Raw genomic sequence first — 13631 nt, 5'->3', positions numbered from 1 at the left:
CCCTCTTCTTTGTCCGTTTCTTGTGATTTTTTTCGTCTCTTTTTCGTCATCTTTGTATTTGGAGAGGATCATTACTTTGTATGGCTCATTTGTTGGTCATGGACACCAAACGTTTTGTGGCTTCAGTGATATTTTTACTACTTTTGCTCCTGTGTTTGTCCGGAGATCCTACATGTAACCATGGCTGCATTGTTTACATGTGAAATCAGCTGTTAGCAGCCTGTAGCATGTCAATGCTAACTGGTGCAAGGCCTGATGTCTTCCCACGAGGTGAGAAGAAGGAGGTGAGGACGACGTGCAGGTCCTCAGGTGTGAGCTAAGAAGTGACGACATGGACCTGTCCTTCCGTCCATCATTATTGGGAATGTGAGATCTGTCTCCAATAAGATGGATGTGCTAGCCATGCTAACCCAGCAACAGAGGGAATACCAGAGGGCAGAGTAGCATCATGCTATTCACAGAAATGGCTAACAGAGCTAACATCAGACACCAACGCCTCATTGGAAGAGCTTCACCTGCTGTGAGCAGACAGGATCTAGGAGACAGAGACTGAACAGACTGCTGAAGAAGCTCAGTCCTGGACCCTGTGGAGGTGGAGACTGGCTGAACTGGAGAATGATGGACAAGCTGTCAGCATCTATTTTCTTAAGGACCTTTTTGCACTTTCTATACACTCTCTTACTTTTGTTTTCTTGATTGCTGCTGTGACTTCAATTTTATTGTACATGTAACAACGACAATAAAGTTCTATTCCATTCTATTCTATAGTCACACATTCATCTGTTTCTGTTGAGTCTCAGTTTCACTGTAAATAGAACAGCATTCACTGACACAAACTTGGAAAAGAAACCATTTTTCTAGTCATTTACCTGCAGATTATAGGTCTGCATTATTAACATCATGACGCAGATTTTAATAAATCCAAGCTTTGTCAGGTCTGTCCTCGAAAGGAGAAGAGAAACAGTTGTTTCTTAATGTAGGTCAGATTGATTATTTCTGATTTGTTCCGGAAAGTCACAAAAATCAGTGTCAAGCAGGTTTGTTTCTAAGGTTTGATCCAGAACAGATTGTGTTTACAGAGATAAATAAATCGTTGTCGGTCCTATGGACAGCAGACGGGCTGCCATCAAGTTAGATTGTGGTACACCTGCTTTTGTTTAAACTGCTGTCTAAGTCTACTGATATGATTGGTCAGTAGTATTCTGACTACAAACAGAAACCAGAACACTTCTACACAAAGATTTTCATGTATATAATTCAACATGACGCTTGTTTTCTGCTGCTCCAGATGTGAGACACTGATTTGTTGGACTGTGTACTCATGCTTTCCTGCTTGTTAGTAGTTCAGAAACATCTACCTACAGTCGAAGCATCTAGTTGGCTGCTGTTAACCTTTTATCAGGATAGCATTTAATTGCTAGTGAACACAAATTAACAGACGCTCCGCTCTGATTCTTCCTAATGAGCCAAGTGAAGCAACAGCAGAGCTGCTGCTCAACCAAAAACATCATCCGCACCTCATTACTAAAGTTCTGGATGCACCAAGAGATTTTCATAAAAACTCATTAAAATGCCGTTCTCCATCGATTCACACACTTTCACACACACTTACACACACACACTCACACAAAGAAAAAGACACCAGAAAGAAAAGCAGGAAGAGTCTGCCTGCCATGACTGGAGGAAGGCTTTCATTTGTTATTCTATTTTTTCTTTCTTGTTTGATTAAGGACTCACCTGCCACACAGCGAACATTTCACTCCATTGAACACACTCTCAACAAGCAAACACAGATAGGCACACACACTTGGTCAGACAAGGAAGAAATTGAGTTTCTTCCTGATGTGAAGAGATGCTTTTCATTTAACGTTTTGCTCTCACAAACAGTTTGAGTCTTCTATCTCACACTACCCAGCCTGCTAAATGCAAACACACATTCACACATACACACACACACCTAGGATCCCAGGTGATTATCATGGATGACTACCTGATGTGATCTTTCCACCTGAGTAGCAGCACAAAGCTAAAAGGGTCCAAATCCCAACGCTAATTGTGCTAATTGCCAGCAGGAAGCTTTTCTTTCTTTCTTTCTTTCTTTCTTTCTTTCTTTCTTGCTTTCTTTCTTTCTTTCTTTCTTTCTTTCTTTCTTTCTTTCTTTCTTTCTTTCTTTCTTTCTTTCTTTCTTTCTTTCTTTCTTTCTTTCTTTCTTTCTTTCTTTCTTTCTTCCTCCCTCTCTCTCTCACCCACACAACCAACAGATACACACACAAACACATACACACATAAAAAATGGAATTGGAAAAACTGTCTACAATTGTTTAAAGAGAAGCACAAGCATATTTTAAGATGTGAACACTGTACCTGAAAGGAAACATTGCTTTAGCTCAAGCAACTGAAAAAAAAAGTGAATAATGGAGATTGACTTACAGAGCTGTTGTTTTAAGATGTTTTGGTCAGGATTAAACGCTTTGGGAAAAAATTGTAGCACATAAATGTATTCACGTGTGGCTGTTGGACTATTTCAGAGTTGCTAAAGCTAAGCTAACAGACTGTCCTGTGACTGTTCGTTTTCACCTTTTTGGAACCATATGTCTCTTTAAAGTTTCCGTAAAATGCAGTAAAGCAGATGCAGTTGCCGCAATGTGTCTGGTTGTGCTCATGTGTTCTGTGATAAAGCTAAATGTGGCAGCTGTTCCACATCAATGTACCATTTTATTGTTGTCTCGTCAACTTTACGAGGTTGGGTGAACTCATAGTTTTACTGACGCATTAGTGCTGGGAAGCAATTTTTGCTCAATGATGGCTAATTTGAATGGTTGAAAAAATTGGCTTAAATGCCAGTCACCCATACATCAAAATTTGGCTCAGATCTGATACTAGGGATCTGGATCAGGGGACATCCCTAAAACAAGTTTCTTCATAATGCAACCCTGAGAGCTGTTACACTAAGACTGGTTTCACTCCCTATATAGAGGAACTGTTTCACTTCTTCACTCTTGTGCAGTGGGTGGCAGTGCAGACATGTCATCCATCTTTATATCCAGTCAATGGTTGGGATCCTATTGGACACAGATGTCTTCTCACCATGTCAAAGGCTAACTCTGCTGACCGTTGACCTCTGACCCCAGAACTGAGCTCACCCTCAACATGATAATGTCTCCATCAGGTGGAAACATATGCACGCAATCACACACGTAAATGGAGTCAAGGATGAAGAACACAGGGCACATCTTAAAGCGGTTCAAGCAGTGTCAACAATATGGTGTTCAAATGCGTGATCATGCTTTGAAGATGAAAACACACGCAAAATCTGGTTAATAAAATCACACACACACAGTAACCACAAATTTTGTACATAAAATTTTCTTTGCAAACAAATTTGTAGTTTTTGTTGCTCATTATCACATCAACATGCATGCACATGAGTGAGAGTGTGTGACGATCAGAGGTTTGGTTGACATGGAAAAGTAGTGAAAGAGTTTAGCCTGCAGCTCTATGTCCATACAAGGCCATTCAGCAGAGCTCCATCTGGCTCTGATGACGGCACGCATGCAACTTCATCAACACACACACACACACACACACTGGCAGGGAAAAATCAGCAAACACACACATGGGACCAATGCAAGTGTTTCAAGTTCAGCTCTGGAGCAGAGCTGTGATGTGTCATGTGAGGGCAATAAGCTCCAGGCCTCATGTTAGCTTTTACTAGCATTGCTAATTGTTTTTGCAGTTGTGAGTGGATGACAAAATGCTAACTGGCATGAAAAGAATGTGAAGGTGGTCCGTGTTTTTGAGGTTTGTAAGACATCACAGCTTAGCCTGTGGTCTCTGAGTGAACAGGCTGAGCTGGAGGTGAGTCAGTCTGTGTCACGAATGTCTGCTTCTTGTTTTCAAGAGATGTGCTGAAAGAGGACTGAGGTCTAAGCAGTGGTTTCATCAGCTTTTAGACCTGCAAATCATTGAACTAAGGGTATCACTAATTTGTTGTTTTTAATGTTTTATATTTTTGAGCTTTTAATGTTTCTACTCTGAAAGTTAGGGACAGGTGACAGAGAAGGAAAATAGGGAAAAGAAAAGGGAGGGATGTGGGAATCAGGCCAAAGGTTAGAATCAAAACTTGGCCACCAAGTTGAGGGCTTAAGACTCTGTACATGGGACACTTAACTTAACCACACAACCTGCACAAATATCAGTTTTTAACCCTAAAGAACTTAGCATAGTGCTGGCACATGGAATTGCACACAAAGTTTAAATAGGCATTCATTTGAAACCAGATAAGACAGATTGATCATTGAGTTTTCATTTAAAATCTGGGGCGTTACACTGATATTGCATTTTCAACATGTCCCAGAGCACTGTTTCCTTTCACCATCGTGTGTAAATCCAATATAAAGTTGAAAACAAGAAACACATTACCAGCTAGACGGCAGCTGTTAACATTGCTTCTTTTGTTGAATATATTAACATTTTTAGGGAATACAGCCATGACATTTCTGTTAAAAAAAAAAAAAAAAAAAAAAAAAAAAACGTAATTTTTTTTTTTCTTTTTTTGTTTTACATTTTTTCATGGTTTATTACACTTTCTAGCAATTTATTTAGCTACCCTGAAGTCTAAACATTTAATTTAGGTTCCGCTTGGTGTGGTAGTCACAAAGGCTTAAAGATTTATAGATAATGCTTTTTTTTTCTAGGTCTATGACACACATGCACTTCTTTTTCTGACTCCACTGTGTATACCCACCTCTAAATCCCAACTGATACACTTTATTTAGTGTTTATGCTGTGTTTCAGTAATCTGGAGAATCATAGAATATACAGGATAAATTATGGGACCAAACTTCTCATTTCTAAGTATCCATGCAGCTGTTTCTGATTAATCAGCCTTTTGATTTTTAAATTAGAAGTGATGAGCAATATTTGTTGTTTGAGTTTATTCGTAGCTGTGTGTGTCTACAGGAGGGTACAATGTTAGCCTCCAGCGAATGGCACGCTTAACAAGCAGCATACAGCTCAGGCATGCAGCAGAAGAAAGTCTGGGACAAATCTGGGACAAGTTACTCTGCATTGATACAGTTTGGGAGTCGGAGACAAATTCATTCATCCTCTAAGCAAATTCTCCTGATACAGAGTTTTAAACTGAATTCTGTTATGTGCTAAGCTATAGGACAACTGCAATGACTGTGTCACAAATCCTGTGATACAGATTGGCAAGTATGATGGAATCTGAGCAAGGATGTTAATATGATCAGTGTTGGCTCCTGGAAGAAACTCAGATTAGCGATGACTCCAGCTCATACAAAGACGGGGAGTGAGAACTTACAGGATATAGGCGATGACTCCGATGGACCAGCAGTCCACTGCCTTGCTGTATGGTTTCTGGGCAAGAACCTCAGGAGCTGAAAATGAAGTTAAACAGTTGTTAGCTTTGCCTTCTTGCTGCTTTGCTACAGTGGGGACACTCAAAGGACTAAATCTTGCAGCAGTAGTAGTTTTTAATGATGCTTAATCTGTACACTGCTTTTGGTGGGAATTTTCTTTCTCATCCACCTGAAGTCTAGTTAAAACTCGTATACAGGTTTTTATAAGGTAATGTTGCTGTTTTATGAGCCTGAACACAAAGAAAATATGCAGACTAACAGTGTCCCTGCAAATTATAATCATGTGTTAGTTTGGTTAATGGTGGGAAAATCACTACAGGAGGTTCAGATTCTCACATTTTACCAGACATGAAGCAGTTCATACATTTAAATTCATCCAGGAGGGACCCAAGACAAAAACAAACAAAGCACTGATGCCATGAATTCACTTTAGAAGTTTTTCAGTTTTCCTGCATTCAACATGTTTATTACTCTTTTTAAATCATGTATTTTTTAAATTGTACTAGCTTGATCTTATTCCCCTTAAGCTCAATAATGAGCCTCAGACTGATGACAGTTAATTTACCATTAAATCTACTATCATGTTTAAACTCAGTGCTGGGTTTGATAAATATTTGGCTCACATGTCCACACGTGCGCTTGAACAGAAATAACACAAAGAAAAACTACTCATGACTTGGGCAGAGAGGAAACTTTGCAAACTTGTGCAGAATCAGAGTGATTAGCTGTGTTTATAGGTCTAGTCTGACTCATTGTGAAGGTGTGTGTATGTGTGTGTGTTCATGTCTTGCTGGATTCAGAATTAGGACATTTTTACTCACTGAGGTCACTGTGTCTGCTGCTCACAATTTCAAAAAGTGAGTTGAGGGTCAAATATGCTGTTAAAGAGTAAATCAGATAAATATAGCAGTAATCTGAACTGTTTTCTTGCTCAGTTAGCCTCATTTGCACTTTTAGTAGTCATTGCTTTGGTATTTTTCACAAATCATCTCTCAAACACATGGAATTCACCATCTTTGGAGCTTTTACTTGGTGACGTTTGAGTCTCTGTTTTTTTAGATGCACTTCTGTTATTTCCAAGCAAAGCACTGCTCTTGCTTTTGATTGTGTTCTTCCAAAAGTTGACACATAGCCTTTAGACAGTGATTCTCACTTCATTACAGAAGGAAACAAAAATTAAATCAAATGTGTGACTGTAATGACTTTTCCAATCAGATTCAAATTTTTTCCATGGATTGTGTGTTTGCAGCTGCGGAATCTGACAGATGTTATTGACATAAGTAATGAGTTTTTTAGTGATGGTTTTAGCAACATCTTAATTGCAGGATTGCTGTTTTAACCTGAACATTTTTGTACACAGGTGTTTATGTGTTTTGTTTTTACCTGGCAAAAAGACAGCACGCCCCTTCTGTGACCAATCAACTAAAGTGTAATTTATGCTTCTGAGTGTTTTATATATAAATACTGGTGTCTGGCTTTGCCTTAGCTTAATACCCTACCTTTAACTGTTCTTCTGTTTTTCTGTAAGTATTTTTGTTATTTTTCACCTTGCCTGCTGGGCTGACTGTACAAAATGCTCCTCTTAGGTTTTTTGGAAGAAGAAAATATGTTTTTGAACAGCAGAAAGGAATTTTTGGCTTTTTTGTTGAAGCAACCTCAATTTGGCCAACCTTACAATAAGTATTTATATATTTAAGTAGACATATGTACTCAATGATATAAGTGTTGTTTGAGGATTAAAAAAAAACTTGGTAGAAAGTTGAAAAGGATCATTCCAAACTAAAAAACTGGGTCATTTGTTTGTTTTTACATAAACTTGACTTCTTAGTGATGCTTAGTTGCGAAGTGAACCGTTAACAGTGAATGAATAAATCCAAAGTTGTGTTGAACAGATCTACATCTGCATACAGAGACAAACTCGACAAACACAATCTTTTTTAAGTTAAGTACATCATAACATCTGATTCCACATGCTTCTTTGTCCAGGTCTGCTTTTCATTTGAGGTTTATTTTTAGGAACACACAGTCTGGAGTAGAAATGCCTTTTAGCCAAGTAAACCTCTGCAGGAGGGCACAAGAGCTCGGGTTGATAGTAAATCATCTGGATTGGCTGCATAGGTCTGAGGGAAACATGTTAAGAGACAGAAACGGATGCAGAATTGAGCATTCAAAGTCACACAATTGCAAAGGTAATTCTATTTTAGACTTCTAAGGTAAGTATTTGCAACTCAATTTCTATTTTTTTTTTACTTTTACAAAAAAAGAACAACGCATAAATTATTTTTCCTTGCAGATAATATCACTTAAAAATTGGCCATCAAAAAAGGTTGGTTCAGTTAAGTTGGCCTGAAGGGGGCACTAAAAAGATTAATTCAAAAAGTTTTTGGAGCAGTGTGTTTATCTTTCTGTCCACCTGTGTTTCCATGACAGATCTGTTTGTGTGAAAGTCTGCACAAAATCTGTGAGAACAACCAATCTGTCCCATTAAAACAGAACATGTGTCTGGTGTCACAACACACACACACACACACACACACACACACATTCACACAAAAAAACACACACACACACATTACCAACCATAGGCAGGCAAAGGTTTTCAGATAACTGGATATAAATAGGAGAATTTATGTTAAAACATTCAGAAACATGCTAAATCACAAACACACATGCACTCACACTTAAAAACAGGATATCGATTTTTTGGGGGGGGTCTATACTGTTTGTCTTGTTTCTTTATGGCAGTTTTAGTTGGTTTACATCAAAAAAAGCAAAAGAAAACAAAACAACTTTTTTTTTTAGTTGTAGCTGCTGCCTCTTTAAGGCTCCCCATTCAATGAACCCCCTTCCCTCTGATTGGCAAGCTTTCTGGAGGCTTGTTTAGAGCAGAGCTATGGGCAGACCTTGGTGACCTATGAAGAGGTAAGAAAACAATGCCCCCACACTTAACTAAAATATATATTTTTTTCTATACAGTTTTAAAAAGAACTATCCACCCCTTGCTTTAAAAGTGGGTCTTGGAGTAAGTTTAGATTTTCTAAAGTAGGCCAGGGTGCTTTTATGTTTGGGAAAGGCTGATCCAAACCATACATGCTTAAATACGAGAATTCTAAAACAAAAAAGACGCCTCCTTAAGTTTCCAGATCTCAGTGAATTACCAAACAACATTAAAAAAAGATGAATGGTGTCAGATGGGAAAAACATGTGCTTTGTGAATCCTGCATGTGTTTGGTTGGATTGATGCCCTCAGAAATCCAGATACAGATTATCCAGATCCTATTTATACCAGCAGGCAGTGATAAAAAATAAAACCAAAAATATGAGCTCTGTCACCAAAAAGTTACGCTGACATGAACAGGAAATAGGTTGTCTATTTTACCAAAACACTGCTTTAAAGCAGGCGTTCTCCAATCAAAGCTCAGCAGCTGTTAAAAGGAACAAAAGGTCTGTCGATTATGAGTTTTTCCCATTTGAAAGTTGTACTTTTAGAGCAAACAACAAGTGCCCGAAAAAGGGTTTGACTGAGCAGTGTGCTAATCTGTATTGACATAAGCTGATGTTTTTAACTGAGTGGAAGCCACTCCTGGATGCAGTCAGGGTTTAGGCTAACAATAACAGCTCTGTTCTGCTCCTAATTGGATTTGGAGAAGTTTACACTCCAAAAACTGCAGCCAAACTTCTTATCAGAGATGGTATGATGCCTCATTAAGTCCCCATTCTAATAAGCTTTACACTTGTAATGAGTGAGTAGAACGATGGTTGGAAATAGGAACAGTAAAGCATAAATCTAAACTTTCTCTTGTTGGAATAAAAAAGCTAAAAAAATAAGTTTGTCAAACTGAAAAAAATGGTTTGAAAGTTTTCCTCATTGTGCTCTTATTGCAGGACTCAGTTGAGGTAAAAGTGCTTTGTGATTGCATCCACAGTAACTGCTGTTAATGCTTACATTTCAAATGAAGCTGTGGTAAAAGTTCAAAGACGGAGACTGAAACTAAATTCTGCACGCTGATTTGTTGTCTCTATGTTGCATTCACTCCTCACCACATGAAGGACGTACTCAAGGCTACACAGGCACACTGTTGCTGCCAGACTTTTCCACAAATCTGAGCTGCAGCCAGGGAGATGCACATCAGAACCTGAATCAGCAGCAAAAATGGCTGACACTGACAGTCACGAGGGAGAATAACGGCAGCTCCAACCAGGACCCCAGGGGTGGTTCAGGCGGGGAAAGGAGCAAGGTTAAACATCAGCTGGTGAGGTTATAATGAGGTCAGCCCCAGCTTCCTAAGAGCTTAGCTGCAAATCTATGTAAAGTAAAAATCCCTAAACAATTCTTCTACTTGCATTGTGTGAGAATTAGCTCTCTACTGTGGTAGCCTTAATAAAAGACGACCCTGAAGATAGGACAACCCTCTCCTTCAAAGACTTGTTTTTTAGTTAAGTCTATGTGACCAATACACCAGCAGTTTTCATCGTGAGTTTACCCAATCAGAGGCACAGCTCACCTGACTGACAGGTTGGCACCATATACTGTAAAAAAAATGAACATCATCTTGCTTGGCTTGAATTGAGGCCACTACAAAAACTGCTCCCCCTTGTGGCTGGCTGCAGTATAGGTCAAAATATCCAGCTCTCCAGTCATTCCAGATGGGCTGTGGTCAAACTTAAAAAAATTAATACATCTTCTAGAAATGTTTCTCAAATCCGATTGTTGTGGTGATTTGAAGGTATCATTTGGCTGCCTTGTATTTATCACCAGTCCTCTTTTTTCCGAAATGTTTCATTTTCATTAGTTACAAGAGCTTAAAAATGAGGCTTCACGTCACATATAACGTTGATTGACAGCTGCTGTTTTTTTGGGGATTGTAAAATATGTCCAGGGGGAGGGATTAGACTCTTGAAATATTTTTTTTTTTTTTCCATTTTTGTCACCTGGCTCCACTCAGATTCTCTCTGAGTCCCTCATAGCCTCTACTGCGCAGACTCTGGCTGCAAACTGCTGCCAATGGCCAACCATACAATGGTAAATGGCAGAGCCACACTGTCCACTCTATACAGTTTATGGTTCCACAATGGCTCCTGTTGACAATTTGCTTCAAAATTCTGCATCACTCTGTTGGGTGAAGTCAAGGAGACTGCGTCTATTTATTATACAGGCTATGAACTTTTCTGATTGGTCCTGAATGGGACTCTTTTTGTCTCATTTATCAACAATACTTTTCTGTAATAACGTCAAAACACTTCATGATCCCAGATCAGATCTGACAAAGGCCATGCCGAACATTTAGGCCCGTCGTCCACAACAAACCATAGTTTCAATTACGTCTCTTTCTGACAACTCCTGCCAAAGTGAAGATTTTGGAAAACTCCGGTTTTGTGGTTTTATGTAGAGGCTAGAAAAGAGGTTTTGGCTTTCAAACATCACAGCTGAATTACGGGGGTTCATCCTGATTGGATGGCACGGGTTTCACGTCTAAAAAACAACGCCAAATATGGGTTTGGCATGCTTCAAACCACACTCCCCAGCAGATTTGCCCAGTGTGTATGGACGACAGTATTCTCAAAAATGAATGGGGGGGGGGGGGGGGGGGGGGTTATTTTTCAAAATACCCGGCTATGGTACCCTCTGGTACTGAGGCTGTCTGGCAGCAGATAAAAAAGCCCTGCAGAGTGATAAAGATGGCGGAGAAAGCCATCGGCCACACTCTGCTCACCCCGGAGGACACCTCTGACTCCCGCTGCCTTTACAGAGCCAAGAAGATTTCAAAAGACTGGTCACACCATGGCCACAGAGTGTTTTCTCTTTTACCCTCTGGCAGGACACACAGAGGCCTCAGTAGCAGGATGAAAAGACTCAGAAATAGTTTCTACCTCTGTGCCATCAGGTCGATCAACCAGGGAAAACTGAATGTGGCACTGCTACTTTTTTTGAATCTGTTTTTTTTTTAAATTTTTAACTCTTTATCCTGAATTGAATGTCTGTGTTGATATTGTGTATTTGTGTTTTCTTCTTAGATATTTTAACCTTGCTTTAACATAGATGTAGCAGTTGAAAATTTTATATGCATATCTTTCGTAGTGACAATGGTTTTGTCCCTTTGAGTAGTTTGGTTTGGTTTGAATGACAAAGGACCAGTGAAGGTGGGGGACTCAGGTTTAGAGGAATTGATCTCAAAGAGTAAGTTTATACCTTACAATTATTAGAATTTCGCAGAATGGCAGACACCACATAGAGAAACAGAAACAGCTACACTGTGAAAAAGTTGTATAGTTACACAGACGACCAAAACAGAGACTTTGAAACGTTCTGGATTTAATGGAAGGTCTTAAGTGATTTTTTTTGTTCCTGTAGGGTTTGAAGAGCACTGGGAAATGGTTGCATATTAGGGGTTCAGGGAAGACTGAGTAACTCACCCACATATCCTGGCGTGCCGCAGGCAGTGGACATGACATCACCACTGCCCTCCATCTTGGAAAGACCAAAGTCGCTTATCATGATCTTTGACTCATCTTGTGGGTTGAAATACAGCAAGTTCTCTGGCTGGAAGATGGAGAGAGAAAGAAAGAAAGGGAAGAGGGAAAAAAGGGTTCATGAGTCATATTTCTAAGTTTCTGGGTTTTTAATTAAAACCCTTTTTTAGTAAAAGTAAAAATGTGTATCATCAGTCTGAGAGGTTATGGTGTTGATTTGTAACTTCAAAGGAAAATGGCACGCACAGCCCACAGATTCCTTATTTCAACAGTGAATGTTTATGGGGGCAGGTCTGACCAATCACCTCTTCTCTAACAGTCGGCACGCGCCACGCTGACCCACAATGCTCTGCATGTGTGGAGCCACTACCTCATTGCTGCAGTTAATCTTTGGCTGTCAAAAGAAAACGACCTGCCCGTGAAATATATGGAGGGAGGGAGTCTGCAGATGTGTGTGTGAGTGTGTGTGTGTGTTGGCATACCTTCAGGTCTCTGTGTACGATGCCCATCCTATGCAGGTAGTTCACAGCGTCCAGGACTTGCCGTATCAGCGTGCTTGCATCTTTCTCAGTGTAGAAACCTTTTTCAACGATGCGGTCAAAGAGCTCCCCACCTGACACCCTGCAGAACACAGAGGGGTGTGATGAAGTCAGTGTGTGTTTGTTAAAAACGTTACCATTCATGCACACATGGCAGTAAGTGGTGACAGCACTCGCAGAGCTTGCAGGGTCGAGAATTCTGGTAATTTATGAGCTGTAGATGTTTCCAGCCAAGAGTGTGTGGAAGCTGTGAGCCATGTGCTAACTCACTCTCTCTCACAAACACACAAACCCTGCAGGGTTTATCAAACTTTTTAGCTTGCTGATGTTCTGAGAAAGTGATAAATGTGGAAAATCGTCCTCATATTCCTGGAAGTCTTTTTTTTCTTTCTTTCTTTCTACATAATGACTTGTAGCTGGGTTTTACACATTTTCTGACTTTTTATCTGTTTCGTCTGCAACTGAGGTACATCATTCTTGAGTATTTATGTGAAGCTGTTTGCAAAAAGATTAGATTGTTTCACAAGTTGAGGTGCATTTTTAAAATCTCCTTGTTCATCATTAAACCCTGCAGCGAAGCAGCTCGGCTTCTGTTACGTCCTCATCTTAAACATGTCAGTGGAAAAATAAAACAGCAAAGTTTTAAGAGCACTTCTTTTTTGTGTTGCTATTTTTAATGCCCTTTAAAACCTTATTAAAAAGGTTAAAACCTTTATTGTTTGAGTGAAAAGGCTGTTCTTTGCAGGAGTCAAAGCCTCTGCCAAGGTGCTAAAATATATTCAGACATGTTTGAAATGCTGCTTCATAAATGAAAACCATCAATCAAAAACTCCTTTTTGAACCAAGACCAACGCATAAAAATGCTCATTAATATTTTTCCCCCGCGTGGATTCTTTCAATATTTAGTTTTATGTTTCATGGCTCCAGACCACATGAAATGACTTGTTCAGGTGTAGATACAGTGCTTACAGATCATCATATGCTGTACAGACACTTAGCTCCCCCTGCTGGTGGATAACTTCACCTCACCTCAAATTATCATGACTATCAACATGTATTTTAGTACTGGCAAAACAAGAGGCAGAAACTTCTTTTGACTGCAGTAACACTGCAGCAGAGGGTCTGAGGCGAGTGAATGTAAGTATTAGTGGTTTCAGTAATAAGACCTGTAGCCAAACCAGGTTGTTATATATTCTATATGAAGTGTGTGTACACTTTTTAACACCAGCAGACACAA

At 39.6% G+C, this 13631-nt stretch overlaps 1 protein-coding gene across 2 annotated transcripts in view; it reads right to left on the bottom strand.

Annotated features, from left to right (window-relative positions):
- Nucleotides 1-13631, bottom strand: part of camk1da (calcium/calmodulin-dependent protein kinase 1Da) — an 86107-nt gene that overhangs the window by 13300 nt on the left and 59176 nt on the right. For both annotated transcript variants that reach the window (XM_074698122.1, XM_074698121.1), the window contains 3 exons: nucleotides 12338-12476; nucleotides 11799-11925; nucleotides 5327-5402 (listed from right to left, as the gene is read on the bottom strand). In XM_074698122.1, coding sequence (XP_074554223.1) covers nucleotides 5327-5402; nucleotides 11799-11925; nucleotides 12338-12476 — 342 coding nt within the window. The remainder of the gene's footprint in view (nucleotides 1-5326; nucleotides 5403-11798; nucleotides 11926-12337; nucleotides 12477-13631) is intronic.

Source organism: Halichoeres trimaculatus, unplaced genomic scaffold, assembly GCF_033239565.1.
Source record: "Halichoeres trimaculatus isolate MK-OKI-2021-1 unplaced genomic scaffold, fHalTri1.1 fHalTri1_scaffold_21, whole genome shotgun sequence".
Classification (NCBI taxonomy): domain Eukaryota; kingdom Metazoa; phylum Chordata; class Actinopteri; order Labriformes; family Labridae; genus Halichoeres; species Halichoeres trimaculatus.
Note: the sequence above shows the minus strand (reverse complement) of the source record. Positions and strands in the feature narration are given on the sequence as shown.